This window comes from Mustela putorius, unplaced genomic scaffold (genome assembly GCF_011764305.1).
Source record: "Mustela putorius furo isolate JIRA1106 unplaced genomic scaffold, ASM1176430v1.1 tig00000056_pilon_pilon_pilon, whole genome shotgun sequence".
Classification (NCBI taxonomy): Eukaryota; Metazoa; Chordata; class Mammalia; order Carnivora; family Mustelidae; genus Mustela; species Mustela putorius.
This window is the reverse complement of record NW_025421263.1, coordinates 7,753,979-7,779,106: the sequence shown is the minus strand read 5'-3', so window position 1 is coordinate 7,779,106 and position 25,128 is coordinate 7,753,979. Positions and strand designations below refer to the sequence as shown.

Here is a 25,128-nt window from a genome sequence, read left to right as displayed (position 1 = left end):
GGATATAGTATTCTTGGCCGTATGTTTTTCTCAATTAGTGCTCTGAATATATCATGCCAGTTCTTTCTGACCTGCCAGGTCTCTGTGGATAAGTCAGCTGCCAATCTAATATTTTTGCCATTATATGTTACAGACTTCTTTTCCTGGGCTGCTTTCAGGATTTTCTTTTTGTCACTAAGACTTGTAAATTTTACTATTAGGTGATGTGGTGTGGACCTATTCTTATTGATTTTGAGGGGGGGTTCTCTGTACCTCCTGGATTTTGATGCTTGTTCCCTTTTCCCTTCTCTACAATAATTCTCTCCAATATACCTTCTGCTCCCCTCTCTCTTTCTTCTTCTTCTGGAATCCCAATTATTCTAATGTTGTTTTGTCTTATGGTGTCACTTATCTCTTGAATTCTCACCTCATAGCCCAGTATTTGTTTGTCTCTCTTTTGCTCAGCTTCTTTATTCTCTGTCATTTGATCTTCTATATCACTAATTCTTTCTTCTGCCTCATTTATCCTAGCAGTAAGAGTCTCCATTTTTTATTGCACCTCATTAATAGCTTTTTTGATTTCAACTTGGTTAGATTTTAGTTCTTTTATTTCTCCAGAAAGGGCTTTTATCTCTCCAGAGAGGGTTTCTCTAATATCTTCCATGCCTTTTTTGAGCCTGGCTAAAACTTTGAGAATCGTCATTCTGAACCCTAGATCTGACATATTACCAATGTCTGTATTGATTAGGTCCCTAGCCTTTGGTATTGCCTCTTGTTCTTTTTTTTTTTGTGGTGAGTTTTTTTGCATCTGACATATTCTATTGCATTTTATAGAGGAAGAGAGGTATGCCCCATCCTGTATTATCCAAAGATAAAATACTTAACTCTGTTAAGACAAAAAGCCACTTTTCGAGACCTTCACAACATGTAATTTTCCTACTTATTCTGTGTTTGCTTTGCAGCTTGGCCAACATCTTTATCTGGATAGTAGTATTGCCAGTATTAAAGGTTATGGGTTGCATTTGTGTGTCTTATTTTGTAAGATCATTGAATTAGTTTCCTAGGGATGAGACAATAAATTATCACAAACTTGAATGCTTAAAACAACAGCAATTTATTTTCTCACAGTTAGTGGATAAAAGTCTGGGGCAGTTGGTTCCTTCAGGAGATCTGAAGGAGAACCACTTTCCAAACCTGCCTCCTAGCTCACTGTCTTCCCACAATCATTGACCTTCCTTGGGTTGTAGTTACATCACTCCAATCTCTGCCTCCATCTTCATGTGGCTTTCTTCTCATGTTTCTGTATCAAATAATCTCTTTCTTTTCTCTTATAAGGATACTAGTCATTACATTTTGAGTCCATCCTATATCCAAGATGATCACATCTTGAGATCCTTAATTTAATTACATCTGCAAAGACCCTATTTCCAAATAAGGTCATACTCACAGGTATTAGAAATTAGGACTTAGACATATTTTGGGGGGAGACATATTCAACCAACTAGAATGCCTAATTATTCTTTGATGTTGCTATTCATGAAAATGTGATGGAGGAGAAGTTGAAATTAAAATATAACAAAATGCTAATCAGAGAATTTCTAATTCTTGTAAAGATGGAGTAATAGGAACCATGTTAATTTTTATACACTGAAGAAACAGCAAAATGAACAAAACGTGTGAAACATTGGACCAAACGCAGGACATGACCATGATCCCTGTCAGAGGGGAATCAAATAAGCTGAGCACTGTAATTTTTCAATTTTACTGCCTACGTAGAGTTTACAGGCTGCAGTGCTATAAGGAGGAACACAGAGCCCAAAGGCTTCCTGAGTTACATAGATAGAAATAAGAATTTGGCAAGATCAAGGAAGGTAGAATATATGTATGTATAATTGGAGATACAGAAAAAGAGGAGGGGGGGTGGAGAATAAGAGCAAGTTAAAAACTTACAAGAAACAGAATAAATAATAGAGAACACAAATCAATGAAATTGAAGAGAAAAACAGGATAGAGAAAACTCAAGTCAATCTACAGCTAATTTATTGAATAGATGAATAAAATTCATAAACTTTCAGCTAGAATGTTCGTAGAAAGAGAAGGAACAAATTATCAATATCAAGAATGAGAAAATGGACATTAGGGGCACCTGGGTGGCTCAGTGGGTTAAAGCCTAAGCCTTCAGCTCAGGTCATGATCCCAGGGTCCTGGGATCAAGCCGCACATTGGGCTCTCTGCTCAGCAGGGAGCCTGCTTCCTCCTCTCTCTCTCTGCCTGCCTTTCTGCCTACTTGTGATCTCTGTCTGTCAAGTAAATAAATAAAATCTTAAAAAAAAAGAAAGTGGATATTACTACAGAGCCTATAGATATGAAAAGGAGAATGAATAAATATTATAAACAATACTATACTAATAATCTTAATGTATATGAAATGAGTAAATTCCTTGAAAGAAAAAATTAAGAAAATTCAATCAAGAAATAGATGATGTGAATCAACCTATATATGTTAAAGAAAATGAGCCTTAAATAGATTTACTTTTGAATTCTACCAGACATTTAAGGAAGAAAAGTACTAATCCTTTGCAAACTTTTTAAAGCCATTACCCTGATATTACAGAACAATATTCATCATGAACAGAAAAGCAAATTAAATCCAACAGTATATAGAAAGGCTAAAACACACATCATGACTAAGTAGTGTTTACCAGAGGAATCCAAAATTGGTTTAATATTTGAAAAGTAATAAATGTAATTCGCCATATTGATAGAGTAAAAAGAAAAAACATGATTATCTCAAAAGAGGCAAAACATTTTTTCATAAAATATAGTATCCTTTCTTGCAGTAGGATGTATTGTTTCTGATTATGTAGCCTCCAACATCAATTCCATGGTCCTGCTGGATATTCTGTGACCTACCTAAAACACTTGTTTCAGAAATTTGGCCTCATTAAAACACACACACACACACACACACACACACACACACACAGATAGCCTATTTTAATAAACTTTTAGTCAACTTTAATGAGGTATAATTTGCATCCAGTAAAATTCTCCCACTCAGGTGGAGAGTATTATGAGCAAATATACACACTCATGTAGTCACCACTAGAATCTAGATACAGGACACTTCCAGCAACCCATAAGTTTCCCTTATACTCTTCGTAGTTAACCCTCATGTCCCAGGCTACCATAATTTGTTTTCTGTCATTCTAGATTACTTTGTCTATTTGGAGGCTATATAATCATGAACGACACATCTTACTGTAAGGGAGGCTAGGAAAGTGAGTTTCTAGATTCTATCCTTAGAAGGTGGGACTTTGAAGTTGGAAAATTTCCCAACTTTGCCTTGATCTCTTTTATTTGCCTGTGCATTTTCATGCTTGCTTTGAAATTAAAAAGTACTAAAAAAGATGAGGAAAATAACATACACCCATATTTTCCTTACCTAGTGTTAATTACTTCAACATTTAGACATGTGTTTGGAGTTCTTTTGCTATTGACTCTTTAACAGATATTAAAGAAAAAAATATGAATTCATTGCCATAAAAATTAGAGTATTACAGATAATGCTCAAGTTCACATTGACCCCAGTGTTGCCATTATCTCATTTATCCTCATTAGAGGCAAACATTATTATGAGCTTTGTATATGTATTTTTCTGATTTTCTTGCATATATAAGTATTTGTAGAAAAATATAAACTATTTTGATTCTTAAAATTTTACCTAAATGGTATCATATTTGCACATGGTTCTATAATTTGCCTTTTTAACTCAAATGTGTTTTTCAGCTCACAAATATTGATACATATAAGATAGTGCAAATAAATGAGTACAAGAGGAATGGAGATTTATTTGTTAACTCTGGGGAAATGTTGTACTATTAATTCCATAAAACCCATTAGGAATTTTGAGAAGTTAGAAGTTTTTATTCTGATAATTAACAATTCCCATAATCTGGATGCCAGCCTCATTGGCCTGCCACTCCCCTACTTAAGGTACTGCCTGCCTTCTCTGTACACATAGACAGAAAGCAAAGCAAGAAAAAGTTAAAATACAAGAATCTGACCATACTAGACAAGGAAAAACAAAGCCTCAAAAGTTCTGGAGAGATAGGTGTTAATTTCATAAATTGAGCAAAAGAAAGTAGAAATTTGATAATCACTTGTTTAGACTAATCTCTACATAGCAAGTTTTCTACATGGTAACCATTTTGAAAAGCTTGTCCCCCCGCCACCCCACTACTCTTTTCTCTTAACACTCAACACTAAAAGCATTGTGTGGTAGCAGAGACTGCAAGGGGTAATAAGATTTTTTCCTCATTTTTCTTCTGCAATTGCTTTACTTCACATTTAAAATTTTGTGTATAAATTGGCATTCTCAACTACAGAATAATTAAATGCTTAATTAAATAATTAAATTAAATCAATATGAAATTTGAAAATATATTCAAGTAAGCAAAATAGCTTTTCTGTCATGTCAATTTATTTAATACTTCCAGTTAAAATTCAAATGAGTTTTGGTAAGGTGTTACAATCAAAGAATTCAATAATGAAATAGAGATTCCAGTATCATTATTTAAATTGTACTCAAATAGAGGAATGAATAATAATTAGTTGTTTGGATTGTTGGTGGTGAGACCAGCAGCTCTTACAGAATATCTTCCAATCTATAGACACATCTTCTTTCTTAAACAATAGATAATAATTATAGCTAAGAATTATACAATGTTTGCCAAGTGCCAGATACTCATGAACATGTTATGGATTTTAATTAATTTGAGCCTTACGATAACTATTATCATTATCATTATGTCCGTTTTATAGATGAGGAATCTGATACAGGGGGCTCAGGAACTTCTTCAAAGTCATACAATGAAGATGAAACCCACCTGGGTTAGTACCAGAGTACAAACACATAAGCAGAATGCTATTCTGTCTCTTTTGATATATATATAAAAATAACATGTCCATTAATTTTCTTTCCCTAATGGAAACCACCAGTTAAAACAGGAAGAAAACTTCCAGTTTAAAAAGGGATTTTAGAAAAGTATAGTTCAGAAAAATAATAATAAATTTTACATTCAAAGTGTTTGACGCCTGCAAATTCTTACTCTAATAAGCTGGACCCTCACTATAGCAACTCTAGAGTTCCCTCCAAGTCTAGAATCAGACAGACATATACGTGTGTGTATTTACGTGTGTCTACCTGCTAATGTCTGTATGTGTATTAGACACATATTCTCAATGGTTGGAACTTTTTGTTTTCTGAAGATGGATTTTATCTGGAGATAATCAAAAGCATTTTGAGCTAAGATGAGGGGATGATGTAGAGTTGAGCAATATTAATTTGAAGTAAAAATAAGTTTGGGCAAAAAATGAAATGGCCTTTTTCATATTCAATTACTAACTCTGACATTTACTTTTTCTGGCAAAGGATCTAGATAGCTTTGGAGTCTAATTCTATTTTAAGGAAGATATTCTTTCCATTTCTCTCCCCAACATTTTTCTGCCTCTTTTCATTAACGAGGGTAATACGTTGGAAACTTGGACATGTACAAAATTCTTTGTGTATATGAACTTCACCGTTTTGCTGATTATGCAACATCGAGTGTGTATTGTGGTAAAAGGAGCACTCTTGGCTATAATGCTGCAAGAAGGCCGACATTTTAGTCCCCCAGTAAAGTCCTACCATCATAAATAGTTCATTAGAAAAATTTTCCACTTTTTTACTTGACTGAAACTTAGTTCTCCTTTATTCACACGTTTGTGGAAAAAAAAAAAATCATTTACCCAATCCAAGACAGGTTGAGATCCCTTTGCTGGAAGAAAATAAACTCTGTTCTCAGCATAAATCGCTCAAGTCCTGTAGCAGGGTTCTCTTACCCACTGCTGCCATCTGCTGGTCTTGTGATTGTTAGATTTTGGAGAAAGCTGTGCATAATGCTCCAGTCAAGATGATGAAAAATGCAAATATCATCAGTAGGTAGTTTTGTAGACCCTGAATAATTAAAAAAAAGTAAGTGTAATTAAGGAAACATGAATCAAACATGCAGAAAACACAGAATGTCAAGATTTCTAGGGACCTTACTAACCATCTGCTCTAGCCACCAGTATGCCTTTTGCTATCCTGCCAAGTAATCACCCAGAGTCCCTCAAAAACCCACTAGAACCTTCCTAATTCATCCACTCAGTAAATACATGTGGACACCCACTTTGCAGTAACATATGCGGGGGTTAAAATGCTCAGGAAATGTGCCCTGATGGGAGATAGAAGTTAATCATCACAGAAAGAATGCTACGAAGTGAGAGGGGTGTTAATAAGTAAATGACCATGATTGTTTCTGAGGGGAGCTACAAAGGAGTCTTAGTGAGGCTGATCTGGAGGGTGAAGAATTAAGCTTCTAACCATAAGTACCAATTAATCGGGTCGGGAAACAAGTAGGGGTTCCAGGTAGAAGGAATTTTATGTGCAAATCTCTGTTGTAAGATTAAGTGTGATACTTGCCAGGGATTGAAAGGAAGGCAGTGTGCCCACAGATTATGAGAGTCAAACGGAGCAAAACCAGGTTGGAGAGCTATGGTCAGAGCTGACGGGGATCTCATAGTCCATGTACACTTTGGGGTTTTATTTTTCCAAGTCATGGGCAGAATTTAAAGAAACAGGCAGCTGGATGTGGTGAAAGATGGGGTTCACCTTTCATAAAGTCTACCTCTTTTTTTGCAGATGGTGAACAGACTAGAAGGGTCCAGAATGGGTGAAAAAAGAGATAATGAAGGAAGCAACGACAGGCTTCCTGGGCACAGGTGCTGAGGTGCAGATGGAAAGACAGAGATGGATCTGAAGGGTGAGGAAGAAACAGAGACTAAGTTTGCTTTGCCCAGCTATGGGTACGTGCACTGGTCTTAAAGACAGGAAACACTGACAACTACTTCCCAATGTAGCCAGTCCACCTTTGATTAACAAAGAAGTATCTAATTTTTTTTAATGATTTATTTATTTATTTATTTTAGAGAGAGGGAAGGGGCAGAGGGAGAGAGAGAGTCTCAAAAAGATTCCCCACTGAGTTCAGTGTTCGACCACGAGGCTCCATCTCATTATCCTGAGACCATGACCTGAACTGAAATCAAGATTTGGATGCTTAACTGACAGTCCACTCTAGTGTCCCTAACAAAGAAGTATCTTTCTGTGTTAAGTAGAGATATTTTATTTACTTTAAGTTCTCCTTTTCAAAAATTTATTTTTTTATTTGAGAGAGAGGGAGGGAGCATGAACGTTGTACAGGGGCTGAGGGAGAGGAGAATCAGACTCCCCACTGAGCAGGAAGCCTGATGTGGGGGTCGATCCCAGGACCCTGAGATCATGACCTGAGCCAAAGGCAGAGGCTTAACCAACTGAGCCACCCAGGTGTTCTTATTTACTGTTAAGTTCTATCTATCTCCAGGGGTACAGATAGATCGATTTTAATCTCTATCCCACAAGATAAATCCTCAAATATTAAAAAAAAATAACTGTCTTATGCTCTTAAAGCTTATATTTCCTGGATCATTATTTTAGCTTCTTTGACCATGTTTCATATGAAATAGTTTCAGGCTCCCAGGCTGTTTCCATCTTAATGGTTGTCACACTATGTCCCTCTTTAATTGTAAGTCCTGATGCTCTAAAGCAAGGTTTGAACATTACAGAGTAAAACAGTACCAGTACCTCCCTAACTTCAGATAAAATTCTAAAACAACGTTGAGATCTCTTGACAGTCAAATCATATAATATTATTTTTATCTCTTACTAATATTAATATCAATTAATACATAGTTGAAATTCCAAAAGCTCATATATTTTTTCTTCAACTTCATAAAGAATTGGGGGGGGGGGAAATGGATGAAATGATCTGTATTTGATGATAGGGAGAGGTCTTTTAAGTTGGGCTGGGGCCAACTGTTTTCTGATTCACTGAGTATGAGTACTACCAGAAGTCGCTCCAATGCAAGTTCCACAAATGAAAGCACCACAAAGCCTTGCCAAGTACAGAGCAGCTTATTTACGTGCTTGGGCACATGTGCGTACGCACCCAAACATCTCTCTCTCTCTCTCTCTCTCTCCTTCTGAGCTTTAAGTTTCCATGACATCTTGTCAGTTTTAAAGACTGCAACCTTTACCTAGATATCAGCACTGATGGAGAGTAGGCACTCAAATATATGCTTAAAGAAGGAATACAATCAGGTGATTCCCAAATCTCCTTTGTGAATTAGACAACTGATACAATGACTTAAATAAGAAAAACAGGGGTGCCTGGGTGGCTTAGTCATTACGCATCTGCCTTTGGCTCAGGTCATGATCCCAGGATCCTGGGATCAAGCTCTGCACTGGGCTCCCTGCTCAGCAAGAGGCCTGCTTCTCCCTCTCCCACTTCCCTTGCTTGTGTTCCCTCTCTTGCTGTCTCTCTCTCTGTCAAATAAATAAAACCTTTAAAAAATAAGAAAAACAATTATCAGCACTTTATACAACCTAATTATGTAAATACTTTGTTGGGCTCTCTCCTTTACTGTCTACGTAGTCAGAAGAATGATGTTCTCAGAGATTAAAATATTTTTCCCCTTTAAGGTTAAGAATCTGTCTAAACTACCCAGTCTCCTAAAGAAAAAGACCGGTTATATTTGGGCGATAGCAATATTTTCCCTTTGTCAAAAGTGAATATTAACACTTAGAAGGATCATGCTAACATTCTACCCAAAGCAAAAAGTTTTAAACTTGGATCTCTGAAACACCTACTAAGATAACAGATAATCCTATTCTTTATCTGGGAGTAGCTACTGACTCTATATTGTGGTAGTAATTCCCTGCATTGTTACTTCTGTAGACATTGTGTCTGAAGTTTGTTTCTAAAGATAATAATGTACATATAACTTAAAATAGCTAAAAGTAAAATTCTAAAACAAACTTCCCCAAAATGAACATATACCAGATACAAAAGAGCATTGTGGAAAGTGGAAAATCCTCCAACTGGAAAAGCCTGGATGGCATTAAGACTAACTAAAATCATTAAAACTCTTTAGCACAAAAAGTGCTTGGATCTCAGATGAAGTTCTTACTGCTGTAGGTTGTAGACTTTCAAACATGTGTCTTCAAGTACTGCTTTAAGACATAACTAATAGGGCCTAAAAGGAAAGATACACGTTTTGCTTTTGTTTTCCTCTAGGGTCCTATCTTGTTTCTAAGAAAAATAATTCAAAAAATTCCGATAGGGGGTGCCTGGGTGGCTCAGTTGGTTAAATGTCTGCCTTCAGCTCACGTGATGATCCTAGGGTTCTGGGTTGGACTTCCACATTGGGCTTTCAGTGGGGAGACTGCTTCTCCCTCTGCCTGCTTCTCCCCCTGATCCTGCCTTCTCTCTCACTCTCTCAAATAAGTAAAATCTTAAAAAAAAATTCCAATAGGATTTTGGTTTCAGTGTTTAGTTCCTAGCTCTTTCTTAAAGGAGTTGGCATGTAGAGTATTTAAAATTTGGCTTTAAACTACCTGTTAAGAGGCAATTAGGCACCTGCACTTTATTACAAGTCTCACTGGATATTTCTTAAATTTTGAAGTTTGTTTGTAGACAGATTTGTAAGTAGGCTTTTTTTTTCCTTTTTTTTTTTTTTTTTTTAAGTCCAGAAGTCAATAAAAGTCATTCTTTGCTTCCAGCTTGGTCTTCTTTCTCTTTACATTTACATACAAACTTGGCCAAAGTTTAGAACACACTTTCAAAATTCTAGATAGAACTCCGTTGGAATTTGGTTGGAATCACACTGAATGTAATTGGAAACAACTGCCTACTAACAACTGTGAGTTGCTCCGTCAGAAATGTGGTAAGCTTCCCCATTTTTTCTGATATTTTCTTATGTTCTATAGGAAACTTTTGTGGTGAAGTGAATGATTTTCTAAATCTAGCAATTCCTTGTTGATTGTTTTCTTATATTTTTATATTTTTTTGTAATATTTAATAGCAATTTATTTTCATTTTCTGAAAAAGATTTATTTACTTATTTGAGAGAGAGAGAGAGAACTAGCAGGAGAAAGTGCAGAGGGAGAGGGAGACAGAGAATCCTCAAGCAGACCCCCTGCCGCTAAGTATGGAGCCCTACATGGAGCTTGATCCCAGGACCCTGAAATCATGACCTGAGCTGAAGTCAAGAGCCAGACGCTTAACCTACTTAACCATCCATTTCCTTTATTTTCTTTTTTAAAACTGGTTATTGGTGGCATATTAAAAAGCTCTTGATTTTATATTTATCCTATTTCAGAACTTACCAAATGATCTTATTAGATCTCGAGATTTTCAGCTGATTCACTTAGATTTCTAAAGCAGATAATGTTACATGCAAATGACAGTTTTCTCATTTTTCTTTCCTACATCTATTTCTCTTCTTTCTTAATTTTATTTTACCATACTGGCTAGGATCTCCAGAAAATACTGAATAATATGGAGAAATCTTTGACTTTCAACTTACAGCAAACTTTTTTCCTCAGCTTTACTGAGGTATAATTGGGAGAGAACTTTTAGGTTTTATCTTAGCTATGTGTTTCTTATTGTTTTTGATTGACAGATTTCTCCTATTTGTAGCACTCTAAGAGGTTTTCTCTTAATTAAAAACTGGTTTTTAATTTCAGCATATGTCTTTTGTTTTATTTTTATTATTTTTTAAAGATTTTATTTATTTATTTGACAGACAGAGATCACCAGTAGGCAGAGAGGCAGGCAGAGAGAGAGAGAAGAGGAAGCAGGCTCCCTGCAGAGCAGAGAGTCCGATGTGGGGCTAGATCCCAGGACCCTGGGATCATGACCTGAGCCGAAGGCAGAGGCTTTAACCCACTGAGCCACTCAAGCGCCCCAGCATAAGTCTTCTGAATATATATTATCACATGGTTTTTCTGTTTACCTAATATTATAATACTCTGATTAACTTGCATATTATAAACTTTCCTGGCACTCCTGAATTAAGCCCTACTTGGTCATGGCTTATCATTTTCAGAAAATTCTTTTCTATTCGATCTGAGCTGTCTTTTTATAGGTGCCTTTAAAAGAAAGTTTTCTTTAAATGACTTTTGGTATCATTTTAGAGGACTCAGGAATTACCATTAGCTGAATGGCTAGAGGTTCTTTCTCTCTCAAGTTCTTATAACTATGGAAGTGGGTTTTTTAAGTTTGTGTAATTAATACAGTAGTAGTGACTAGAAGAATTTTCCAAATCCTTTATATTAAATCTATTCTTCGTTTGTGCTTCTTTCTATCTGTAACTGCAAATAAGCTATGCTCACTTGTGGTTTTCTAAGGCTTCAGGATGTTATACTGGTTAATAAAAACCTAATTCTTAAATAGCAATAATTATCCCTTGGGAGGCAGAAGAAATATTTGCAAAGAGATTATGGCATGTTTTGGACATATAATTATTTTTTGTGGAAAACAACCCTAACTAAAACAAATGAGAAATGTGGATGGAAGCAATTTATGGGTCTATAAATGTTTGAAGTTGTCTTTTGTATTTTAAAAAGTACAAAAATTAAGATCTTGGTGCATATATCCTAAGCAAATTTATTATTTTTTAAGTCTGAGAATCCTGTGTTATCAAAATATGGCTTTCTAAATCAAAACATTTACTTAGGATAAATGAAATGATATTTGAAATCTAAAATTGAATAATCATTTTAAGAATTATCCAGGTACACAGGTTACTTTTTGGTTCCCAGAGATCAGAAACATCAGATCTTTTTAGAAGCAGAAATTATTTGTTATTACAGCTGCATATGAAGACAGAAAATATATCTATGCCACCTTGACAGACTGTCTTTGATTTATATATATTTATAATAAAAACTATTTCAAAATACTATTCACATATATTCCTCAAATAAAGGTTAACGGGAAAAATTCTAAAACAATTAAAAATATTTTGAAAACTATTTTGTTTTTAAGCAATCTCTACACCCAATCTACAACCTGAAGATCAAGAGTCCTATACTCCACCAGCTGAGCCAGCCAAGCGTCCCTAACAACAATTTCTAGTGAAAATACACACACACATCCTAGACTATTTAATAAATAAAATTTTAAATCATTATCATTTACACTTGAAAGACAAGGGGTAGTAGTTACCTGCTACCATACTATTTTCCTATAAAATTGCTGGTTTAATATGGAGGCCTTTGGGAGGCATGAGAACCAACAGAAGAATTTATTCCCAAATTCCATTTATGTCAAGGATATTTTAATCTTTAGGATAAAAACACTTTCATCTTGTTTATCTATCATATTTTACATTAAATAAAATTTCCCTTTATCATATTTTATTGGATTATGTAACCAAAATCTCTTATGGGAAATAAAAAGTCAACTAAATCATTTTCTTACTGGGTACTGGAGTGGAGAGAAACAGGTTTCATAATACTTATCATATCTTTAGTATTTTCTTTCCTTGTTAGGGATGATAACATTTTGAACATCTGAGGCAGAAGTGCTTCGGGGTCACATACAGTTTTCAGAAAATGACACAAACATAGTATGAAATACCTTTTTTACCTGACTCTACACCTGTTTTCTTAATCTGCCCCCTTTCTTATACATACCTGTATTTCCTTAAACATGAAGACACCCCACATTGCAGCTATAAATCCTGGACCCTTGAACAAAAAGAAAAACTGTAATTAAATTGGTTACTTTTTCTGTGACCTGTACTCTACATAAATATAGTATATTGGAGAGCTGGCCTAATACTTCCATTGAATAACTTTCTACTGTAAAAACAGTATAACAGTATTGTCAGGGAAAACTATTCATAATCTCAACACTAACTCAACATTAAACTAAGGTAGCAGCCAGTAAAAAAATAAAGATTTTTCTTGTTTCTTTATAGTTTTCATATTTATTACATTGATGATGTCATATTATGTGATTTACACAAATAAATGTGATTTATTTATAGTAAATTTTAATAAGCAAATGATTTATTTTTTTTCTAGTGAGCTTAGGACTCTAGAAATGGGACTAATAGGAGAAAGTGTAGGAATAATTTATCTTAAAGATTTTATTTATTTGAGAGAGAGAGATAGGGAGAGAGAGAGAGCATGAACAGGGGAGAGTTGGAGAGGGAGAAGCAGACTCCCTACCAAACAGGGAACCTGGAGTGAGACTCGATCCCAGGACCCTGGGATCATGACCTGAACTGAAGGCAGACATTTAACCGACTGAGCCACCTAGGTGCCCCCAAAGTGTGGGAATAATTTATAACTTTATTTGCCATATAGCAATCTCATAACTGAAGAAACAGAATCTCATAACTGAAGTATGTTATTTTGGACCTGTCAAATACTGTACTCTTAAAAAAATTCTTAAACTGGTACTATTGCATGGTGGTGAAATATATCTGACATTAAACTCCAATGGATGCTAAAGACAGTATTATAGGATGATAGCAAAGCCATGTAAGGAAAAATAAACAAAAGGTTTATTCAGACAGGAATGAAATAATCTAGGAAAGGTAAATGAGAAGAAACGAGGTGGAAAGAAAGAATGATTCTGCAATTTAAAACTTGAAGCTATTCAAGTTTATTAACTTTTCTTAGCTGAGAAGGAAAAAAAAATGGTATTTGGATTAATCATGGTCTTTGTGGAGAAAGTATATTGTATCAGCATTTTTATGATTCCTTTTCAAGCCCTGCACAAACTCTGGGAGGGTTTCTTATAAACAATTCCAACAGATTTTTTGCCCTCCACTACTCCAACTGTCTACATGACTGGGTCAACAAAGTTTGACTCCACTCCAGGGATGTGAGCGAAGCAATAAAAATACATTACTCTCTGTTTATCAGTGTCTGGAAAATTCAACATCAAAAGTGCCAGAGAAATAGGTCAAAGGAACTGTCTTTTATCAATGACGTAAGATGTTAAGCCTCAAAATCCAAACCAAACAAGAAGCATCTGTGTCCTTAGGCAATTCCATACTGACTTTGGACAGGATGGAAGGAAACAATAGAAAAGGAAATATAATACTAATGGTATCAGGCCACTCGCTCAAGAATTTTATCCTCTCTAATCTGGAAATTTATTTCTCTTCAGAGAACACGATAGAAGACAATGCCAAAAGGTATCACTGACCTTTGAGGCTTGTTGGCTGATCATTTCCTAAATATTACTTTAGACATGGTCTAAGGGTTATTGTGAGGAGTAATGTGGTTATAGAAAGTGATGCTTTGCTAAAAGTAAAACAAGCATAGGTCAAAGTGTGTACATACTCTTTGATTCAGGCAAAAGAGCCAAAGAGGAAGGACATCTTAGATAAGAGATAGCTGTTTTGGCAATTAGGATTGCATATTTTCCTTTCGTAAACTGAATATAAATTACATATTTGTAAATGAACCTTTGAAAACAAGGTGAGCTTGAGCTACCTTGAGAAGCTGAACTTCGGGATAAACTGAGTCACCTTTGAGATTTCTCAGTGAAGACTTGAAGCGGAGGTATCAAGCCCTTGTTGCTGCTACATCGTTTCTTCTGTTTTCTTTCTTTGTTTTCCCTCCCCACCTCTTCCCTCCTCCCCTCCCATTTCCCTCCCATTCCATTTCCTCCTCTCCTTCCTTCCTCCCTCCCTCTCCCGCCCTTCCTTCCTTCCTTTCTCTCTCCTTTTTAATTAAATGTTATTGGTAATAAACTCTAGATGCTACCTTCAAGAAATTCACAATCTAGCTACCAATGGGTATGTAACAGTGGAAATAGAGGTACCTGGGAAGAACAGCGCTGCTAGAATAACAAAAAATGTGCTCTTTTGATAAAATAAAATTGACCATATTTATCACTGTTGAAGCTAGATGATGGGTATGTTTAAAATTTTCCACTAAAAAAAGTTGATGTCAAAAAAAAAATCCAGTTCTCACAAGAACTGGCTGGAGAACTGGGTGGCTGGAGAATAGTTAATCTGACAGGCAAGTCTCCAAGAGCCACGGTGATTACTCCCATCAACTCTCTGCCCATACTTCACCTACCTCAGCAATTTATTTCCACGGAATTAGGCATTAATGTTTTATCCTAAGTCTTTACCATAATTTAATATAAGAAACAGTGACAGAAAAACCAAATCTTGTCCATTACAAGTTTTTTTTTTTTTTAAGAAATAGTATTTATTGTTAGTCAGTGTCCCTTGTAAAAGGCCCCATATGGTACATCCTATTAAGAATTTAGTGCTAGAAAATAAATAATATCTTCTGAAGAAATAATGTTACCAGTTAAAAAGAATTAGGGAGAAGGGGGTGGGATTATGGACATTGGGGAGGGTATGTGCTTTGGTGAGTGCTGTGAAGTGTGTAAACCTGGTGATTCACAGACCTGTACCCCTGGGGATAAAAATATATGTTTATAAAAAATAAAAAATTAAAAAAAAAAAGAATTACTACCCCATTGTATTTACTCCCTGTTGTAAACACAAAGCAAAACTTAATGTTTAATCACATGACTCATCCAGAGACAATAGTTTGCTTTAGGACTTTCTGAAAGCCTTTAAAAATACCAAAGGATCATATGAGGAGTCTGAAGTCCTTTCTGTCTCACAAGGTTGTCAGGAGATTCAGAATATACACAAATGCATTTTTAATTTGTAAATATTACATAGAGATAAGCATTGTTATAGACAGAAAATTACAATGCATCCAAAATGACAGTAAGTAAAATGACCAGAGAAAAACTGCAAGGATATCAAGGATGAACAAACCTGCTAAAATGAGGTTAGTGATGTTTCCTGAGCAATTAGGGACATGAGATGAGAGGGTGTTGGTGAATCTACATGAATCTGTCATACAAACTGTACTCCTAAAAAATCGAACTCCATGATAGTCCCCAGTGATTCACTAAGAATGCTTCAGAGAAATCAGATTTATATTTGAAAAACAATTTGGAAAACATTCAGCTACTTACAGCAGTGATTATCGGAAAACTGACCACAGCACTGAGAGCATGGTTAGCTATGAACCAACAGCAGGTGGCTATTGCCCAAAGAACTCCTGACAGGAATCCTGAAACACACGCAAACAGTGCACACTTATAAGCCATATTCCTCTCCTGAAAAGTCCACACTCTAGATACAGTGGGAATATTAAAGTTCTCCTATCAACGCATTCTTTTTCTTTTTTTAAAAAGATTTATTTATTTGACAGAGAGAGAGAGAGATCACAAGTAGGCAGAGAGGCAGGCACAGAGAGGGGGTAAGCAGGCTCCCCACTTAGCAGAGAGCCCGAAGTGGGGCTCCATTGCAGGACCTTCAGATCATGACCTGAACTGAAGGCAGAGGCTTAACCCACTGAGCCACCCAGGCACCCCCTATCAAAGCATTCTTATCGACATATTTGGCCAACATGGTTTTAGGATCCATTTGGAAACCAAGTCATTTTTTTTTTCTTCTTGATGGCTGTGGGTATAATTATCAACCTTTTCAGTTTATTGACATTAAATAAAATACCCAAAGTTGTAGTTGAGATAAAGATTTCGTAGTGGAGAGGGACCTAGGGAAGATACTGGATCTGGGCATGCTCTGAGAACACCATTTAAGGGGGGGGGGGAAGCTCCTAGAATTTGAATGGAAATACCAGATAAAATTTTCAGGATACTTATCTAGGTATTCAATAAATACTCTATCATTTTTTATAATGGTCCACGGGCATACTTTGACCTAAACAAATCAGGTATTCAAAATGAATCTCTGACATATGCTTTATTTTGTTCTTAAAATTTTTTCCTTGTGGACTTATATTCCATATTGCTTTATGGCAAACTTCTAAAAAATAAGAAACTATATATATATTTTTGACCACCAGTGCCAAATGTATTAAGTCCAAAGCATGTGCATTTATCATATACCCTTTTTAAACTCTAAAATGGATTTCTCCTTCCTTTTCAGAGAAAATGTTTGTTTACCTAAGTGACTACAAAGTTCTATTGACTCTGACTTTTAATAACCATGCTTAGATAATGAAGAAGAAATAATAGAGTCTGATTGTCAATACACAAGGTATTTTGGCATAGGAAATTACCTCAGATTCATTTTTCAAGTTTCAGGTTCTATAATAACTGGCATTTCATATCAAGTTTCATGGTTTTTAAATCTTTCCCATTTACTGGTGAGTTGGGCCAGAGCAACTAGGGAATTAACATATATACACAGACAAAGTCACATAGGGTGGCTTGGTTTCCAGGAGATGATTATTCAAGCTAAGTGAGTAGAGAATACTTTCACAGAGTAAGAAGATTTTTTTTGTGGTAAATATTCTTACCTGGCAAGACTGCTTCAGGATATAGCTTCAGGTTATTTTTCATGGCTATACAGTAGGCCAGAAAGTAGACTGTGCTTGTAAAAAAGATGCCACTGAAGTGTGCAAAAACATAGTCTAAATCTGAAAATACAGACCATAAGACTTTCCAATATATTCTTTTATTCATTTCAAATATATTTAGGGTTCCAAAAATAAAACAAACTCACCAAAATTAACCTCAAAAGTAAAGGAACTATTAATTATATTTTATGATTTTAGGTTTCTATGTGCTGTTTATAAAGAATATTAATTAACATATCTAAAACTTAGAAATATTAAGTAGTAAATTATTTACTATAATCAGATCTAGAAGGCTGATTTTTATGGTTATCTTGGAAAGATAAATAAGAAACTATGAATATTATGTGAAAACCATCTTCTTTTAAAAAATAGATTGCAGACTTAATTTTACTAATGCCAATGTAGCAAATCTTCAAGCAGACAAAGTGGGGGTGGTGTGAAAAATACGAGAGAGTGCTAATTTTGTATGGTGACCAATCTGGAGACGAGCATCTCTGTTGCAGACGACAACTATGTGAGAGGATATTCAGGAAGTTCTCTCAAAGAGGGTTTTATTTAGTTGTTTACTATAGGCCTGATTACATGGGGGAGTTAATGACACATGATGGTGGTATCATATCTGAGAAACCCCAACTGCACCGACTGTTTGAGCAGACTGTCCTTTCGTCATACAGATGTGTCTATGATAGGTTCTTGGCTGGGAAGGTCATACTAGACTCAATGTTTCTCTCAAAGGAAATTCAGGCAAAGGTGAGGGGTCATGTTTAAGGAGAAAAGCTTGAAGGTCAACCAGTGTGTCTGTTCTTCCAAAATCTTAAACCCTACTTCTGGATCATATAAGAACAACATGTGTATGAACTACCACAAGGGACAGCATAACATCGTTAATAAAAGCACATACCACATAAGTGGGATCTGCAATCCACTACTTGCTAATTTTGAGAACTGGGCAAATTACCTAATCTCTCACAGTCTAAATTTCCTCAACTGTAAAACAAGAATAATAATGGTACCTAACTAATAAGGTTGTTATGAGGGTCAACTGAGTTATTATTGTAATGTGCTTAGAAGAGTGCTAGCACAGTGCATATAATACTTATGTGTTTGTTAAATAAATGAAATAAAAAATTGCACCTCCCCAGAATTATGTTTTAATAAAGTGGAATAAAGTGTGTTCCTATTAGATGGCATTAAAGTTGTCGTAAGAAAGGTCCCTAAGGATTGATTGTACTATTTATGCAAAGAGATCGTTGAAATTATTTATTATGGCCCAGGACCAAGAACAACTGTACTCCTGGATGATTAGTTCTTTTTATCTTGTGTTCACTGAATTGTGGGACAGATTTGATTTCCCTTGTGTCTATAAGAAATCTTAGAGCCAAATTTACGGCTCATTTCTAGCAAGTGTAAAAATATGTTACAGTTTTTAGACTCATTCCTGATTCTGTTTTACTTTTTTCATTCTTGTTTTTCCTTCTCTTTTAATTTATCTTATGTTATTGTATTTTTATTGGTTCTTATCCTTTACAGATGAAAATACTAAAAACCCAAAAAGTATTTGTAGAATACCTTAAAAAAAAAGACAAGTTCATAAAAGATTTGAATGTTATTTGGACTGAATATAAAAAAGAACGAAGAAACAATGGTGTCTACACAGTCTAGCCACTCAATTAAAGTCTTTTAAATCCCAGTTTTGTCATCAGTCTCTCCCTCATGACTTTTGCCTTCCAAATTTCTCCCTTATCTAAATGTAGATCACATTAATTTTCTGTTCCATCCAATTTAGAACTTTATTACCTATGATCTCATTCCTTTATGAGTTCATGGGTGGAAGCCACGTTTCAACAAAATGATAGGACCCCTGAAGTAGACCTTCTTTCATCTCCTGATGAGTCTGTACAAGGGCTATTGCACGTGGTGTTGTTTATACCTGACAGACTCAATCTATCCCTAGAAACTGATATAATCTGAGGGCATTATGTTGGGCTTTAAAAACAATATCCTCTGACGAGGCTATACTTTGACCTTTAGGCAGGTTATACTTTGGCCTTTACTTGATTTTAAAGTGGTATGTATTGCACTTTAGCTTTTTTTAAAAGAGCAGAAGAATACATATTTTCTCAGAGATTACCTAACTGGAAAATAATCGCCAAATCTTACTATAAATCTAGGAACTGTGTGATAAGATCCAAGTAGCCTATATCAACCCTGACTAGAATAACGTTGATTATATTTGTATTTTGACGATCACATGAAAAGACTCAAACAGTCCTTTATTACTTTTAGTCTTCGGTGGTTTTCTAATCTACCACTTACAATGAAAAAGTAAGTCGAATCTATGTACCAGGATTTACTATGATCACATTCTTTTTATATGCTTAAATAGAAAAACAGGTATTGAGTTCATTTATAAAGGAAAATAATGTTTTACTCTTACCATACTGGCTTGCCCCTGCGTATATACTGTCATTTCTTTTGCTGTGGTCCTTGATATAAATGATGGGCACAAATGTAGACCCATAGAGTATTCCAGATATCACTGCAAGAATGCAGCCCCTTAAAAAACAAGCACATCACTGTTAATCTTGGCCCACAGCAATATTTCTGACAAACACACAAATGGAATCATAACTAAAGCATGCTTCTAAGTGTAAATCACAGGCAGTTATGCAGAAATCAGACATCTATTTCAAGCTCTATGACCTCAAAAAGTCAATGCAGTATCCTCTAGGGTCAGAGCAGCATCAGGACTGAAAGTGCAGTTTCTGTCCCCCACTTCCTAGTTTTAGAAGTATACAATTTACAGAAATTATAATGGGTTATCATTATAAATGGTTCTTACATAGACGTAACCATTGCTATCATTATACTGTCTGCATAATGAACTTGGCTCTCTAAATATGAACTATTTGTGGACTGACTGTATGTTTTACACTTCTTTTTTGAACACTCAATATCTAGTACAGGGCTAGGATAGACAAAATACTAAATGCATGCTCATTCAAGAACTGTTGATATCCCTGGACTTGCCCATGCCTTCATTGACTAGGTTATGGTCAGGATTTTATCAAATATTTTGTTTATTTTGGGTAAAACATTTCCTATCGTAAAAAGAAAATATTTCATCTTAAGCAATGGAACCATGTGGACTCCTGAGACTTGTGCTACATTTGCATGAGGCAAGTTTCCCAATAATTTTGGGGAGAGATGATTAATATTTTGGAACAGTCCCTTTAACTTAATACAAAGGGCAATGGCATGAAACAGGCAAGAGTTTTAGGCAAAAACAAACAAAAAAAATTCCTTTTCAAGCTTAAAAAAATTCTTTTTTTTTTTAAAGATTTTATTTATTTATTTGACAGAGAGAGAGACAGCGAGAGAGGGAATATAAGCTTGAGGAGTGGGAGTGGGAGAAGCAGGCTTCCTGCAGAGCAGGGAGCCCCACAGGGGTCTTAATCCCAGGACCCAGAGATCCTGACCCAAGCTGAAGGCAGACGCTTAATGATTAAGCCATCCAGGCACTCTGTAAAAACAAATTCTTAAAGTCTATTTCAATAGGAACTCACAGGGCCAACCTGACAATCAGTTCCATCCACACTGGAAATCCCTGTGTCATGGGGAAGCCTAGACTCCATCGTCCTGAAAGGGGTGTCCCAGACACAGACCAGACTAACACACCAGGTCTGGCTAATCATGAGACAATCAAAAATGTTTTTCTTAACAAATATTCCCTTAAAAGGGAGACACTTTATGAAAAAATGTTCTTGTTTTTGTTGTTGCCTTTTTTTGAGAGCTGTTTTACTCTAAGCAAAACCAGCAATGTATTTATCTTCTGAAGCTTGTTTGTGAGCTCATTCTTTCACTCAATTGATTCAAATATTGAGCATTTCTTAGGTACCAGGCACAGCCTCTTCCCCACTGTGAGGTTAGTGTGGATACTAACAGAGGAAATGCTTTATATTCTTGAAGCGCTTATGTGTGTCTCCACATAAAGTTCAAAACAGTTACCGATTGTAAAATGCAAGGTACCACTTACATATTTCCATATTTCTCTGCTAATCCAAAAACATACCACAAGAAACTCTAAAATACAGGGTCTCCTGGTGAGCCAAACTCAGTCTATATGACAGTGAGGGGTATAACTGTTATGGACCCCAAATACTCTATTACTATATTTGAAAATGAATATCTTGAGATTATAAAATCATCCAATATGAGTATAGGGATTTCCAATGGAGGCCAAGCAGTATTAGAGAATTGTATTGCCTAATTTGACTATAATTGCTGAGAGCCTGTTGATTAATATATGCTGTGGCCTGTATTACCTCTTTTACTTTAGGCACAAAAGTGCTGCAAAAGGAGATTGGTTTTGTCAGCTACTTATTGGCTAGAGATACTGCAGTGGCTTAGGAATTTCTCAAAACACTGAGATCACAGACCTCCCTACCTAAAAGTTCAGCAGGAAACAAGAAAGTCTGTCCACCATGGAACTATGAAGGTCAAAAGCTATGTTACCATTTGCTTCTTGAACTTAGAGGACTACCACTTCACTCCGGGAATCCTTACTTTACCCAAATAAGAAAGAGGGTAACAGAACCTCTTCTTACACTGTGCGCTGTTGTGCTGTAGAAAGTTTATCCACCCAGGAATAGTCAGGGCAGGAATCTTGAGTGCTGTTGATCACCTATGGAAAATAGTGGCACAAACCAAAACAAAAACAGCATTCAACTGATAATCACCCTGGTGTCAAGAAGATTTTCAATGTTTTTAATCTTTCTTTCTCAAACAGACTTTAAAATAGGAGCACATGACACTATGCATTCTGATCCTGGGCCCATCTTCAGACTGGAACTTTTGTGATTCTGTTACTCTTATATTCAGAAAAGGCTGGGCAGTTGGCAACTTCTCTGTTTACATTTTTTCAGTTTAACCTATGGCTATTTTGATACACCTATCAAAAGTAACATAAGTTAACAATGTTTGTATTTCATCTGCAAGTTTTAATAATCTAAAAAAAATAAATTAGAACCAAGGAAAACTCATACTCCTCTATGGAATACTAAAAAATTGACAGGTACTTTTTAAATTCAGTTTTCTTTAACTGAATTAGTTAATAAAACATTTCCAGCCATGTTTCTTGATGAGGTTAAGATTCATTTTTAGGTTAATATTCTAAGTCAAGAAAAATTATAGGCCAATTTATAATAGTTCTAATGTCAAATGTAATTATTTTCGCATTTTAGCTGAAATTACTTTAATGTGATACTCCTGATGCCTTTGTAAGAGCTAAGATATTGGATTTGAATTACTTGTCATGTGTTCACGCAAGTTTGGCAACAATGCTTTCTTTCAAGGATGAGGAGCTCATAATGTATGGCTGCATATTACCCAATCATGCCGTTTATGTATCTTTACACTTGGTTTGCTTATACCTTTCCACCGTGCCTAGAAAAACTAAGGCAGTTAACCTATTATGTATCTTTTACAGAGTTGCATCTTTCTTTTTCTCTCCCTAGGTGTGAGGAGTGGTTGGTCAAGAAGTATCTGAATCCCCAGGGGAGGTAAGGAATATTGGACACCTTAATCTGTCTCAATTCCTCCATTCTCTCTCTGCAACATTTTCCAGATTAGAAATGTCTATAGGTTAATAAATCTCTTTCATTTTATCCTAAAGCTAATTATTAGTTAACTTTAGTGTCAACTTAACTAACATTTCAGTCTCGTTATTCGATAAGGGTTTTGAGAGGGGAAGAAGGAAGGGAGAAGAAAATGTTAATTTTGAAGTACGGAGTAGAGCCGGCACCTTCCGGGGAGATGGTGTGGCTGTGGGGGTGTAGGGCTCTGGTTTTATCGAGGGCAGTCGGATAGCACTGGACCCACAACAGACAGAAGAGAGACTTGAAACAGGAAGGACTGGAGTCTGGCTCATGGCCATGGGGGTTTGCTCTGCAATCACTTCTGTATATGTAGCCACTGGCCCTTGTGCTTTGTCAGATCTCTTATAGGTTGTTCCTGTTTAATATAGATTTGCTATCCCAGACTAACCAGGTTCTTCAGGGTCAAACAACATCTTCTTACATATTTCTTGTCATTACCTTTGAGTGGAACAGGATGTGATGAAAAAGAAAAAGGAAGAAAATCAAGTACTACTCCTCCTTTCATACAACTTGATTTTTCCTTTCACTGGTTGCCTCTGAGCTATTCCTCACTGCTCTCCCCTGGCCTACTTTAAGACCTCTCTCCTCCCTCTTTCTTCAGTAACTTTCGTATTACTCTTTTGTACTCAGGATCCTCCCACTGCAGAAATCCTTAAGCCATTCCAAAATACGGGCTTGTATATACACCTTCTAGTTGAGATCTACGATTAACAGATATAAATAGACCTCTGAATTTTCTGAGAAGCTTTCCTGTGGCAATCTTGATTGGTTGCCACATAGACCTAACTATAATAAATACACAAACATAGTGTCAATGGCCTTGAAAGAAAAAAAAAAAAACCTTCTCATCTATTTCAAATCTTCCTTTTATCTAAGTTTTATGTTTCAAATCATACTGTTTCTCACACTGTACTCACATGATCTGTCATTAATGGTGTGGTGTCCACAGAACACATGTTATTTGGTATTTCACTTTTGATGAACAAAAATATGAAAGCACTGTAAAGAAAATAAATTTTAGTGATGTTTATTATATCCCTGGTTCATAGCAAGCTGCCTGCATTTTATGAGAAAACACAGCTTAAATCCAGTTCTAATGCTCGGACGATTACTGCCACGCTGCTTCCCCAGGGGTCCTGCCGTTTCTCTAGGATGCCATTCTCTTTGAAGTCTCCTGTGTCCTTAACTACAACAAGTTAGAAACCTAACTCATGAAATTTGCCCTCAAATCAGATCTTTTTCTTGATTTTCTTGTTTCAGTCTATAGCTGCATCTTTTATTCTTGCTTAACTCTGGAATCACATGGTTAAAAAAAAAAAATACAAGTGAAAACCACCTGTTATACTGACAAAACCCTAGACGTTTAACAACATCCTTGATGGACAAACTTCAGCAGACAGGTACTATGGGTGTGAGCAGAGAACTGCACAGCCCCCAAAGAAGAGATGCTGTGGCCACTACACCCACACTCAGATGAGGCAGTCTTCATGGTCACACAACAGAATGCTTCATAGATATAAAAAAAGGAATGAGGACACCCTCTGTGCTCTGATATGGAAAGATCTCCAGAGTATATTTTAAGAGATGAAAACACATGCATAAGCCTAATGACTTTCCCCCTTTGACATTCTTTTTTTTTTTTTTTTAAGATTTTATTTATTTATTTGATAGACAGAGATCACAAGTAGGCAGAGAGGCAGGCAGAGAGAGAGGGGGAAGCAGGCTCCCTGCTGAGCAGAGAACCTGATGCGGGGCTTGATCCCAGGACCCTGGGATCATGACCTGAGCCTAAGGCAGAGGCTTTAACCCACTGAGCCACCCAGGCTCCCCACTCTTTGACATTCTTGCATACTGCATTTTCTATTCATGTCCAGTATCTTTGTAACAAATGCTTTGCTTACCATTATTGACTTTTGAACCACGCAAATAGGCTAAAATGTGTTAAAATATTAAATTAACTTAAGGAAATTAACAACTCTGGTAAACTTTTGACATTCCTTTTTAAAAATATGCTTACATGGGGGCACCTGGGTGACTCAGTGGGTTAAAGCCTCTGCCTTCAGCTCAGGTCATGATCCCAGTGCCCCGCATCAGGCTCTCTGCTTAGCAGTGAGCCTGCTTCCTCCTCTTTCTCTGCTTACTTGTAAA

General features: G+C 36.0%; 1 protein-coding gene across 4 annotated transcripts in view; it reads right to left on the bottom strand.

The window, feature by feature from the left end:
* Nucleotides 1-4,440: 4,440 nt before the first annotated feature.
* The window catches only part of TMEM144 (transmembrane protein 144), a 50,580-nt gene continuing 29,892 nt past the window's right edge, over nt 4,441-25,128 (bottom strand). For all 4 annotated transcript variants that reach the window (XM_004777315.3, XM_004777314.3, XM_004777316.3 and 1 more), the window contains 7 exons: nt 23,898-23,979; nt 21,931-22,007; nt 19,761-19,879; nt 17,264-17,383; nt 15,912-16,009; nt 12,578-12,631; nt 4,441-5,977 (listed from right to left, as the gene is read on the bottom strand). In XM_004777315.3, coding sequence (XP_004777372.1) covers nt 5,894-5,977; nt 12,578-12,631; nt 15,912-16,009; nt 17,264-17,383; nt 19,761-19,879; nt 21,931-22,007; nt 23,898-23,979 — 634 coding nt within the window. In that variant the 3' untranslated portion in view covers nt 4,441-5,893. The remainder of the gene's footprint in view (nt 5,978-12,577; nt 12,632-15,911; nt 16,010-17,263; nt 17,384-19,760; nt 19,880-21,930; nt 22,008-23,897; nt 23,980-25,128) is intronic.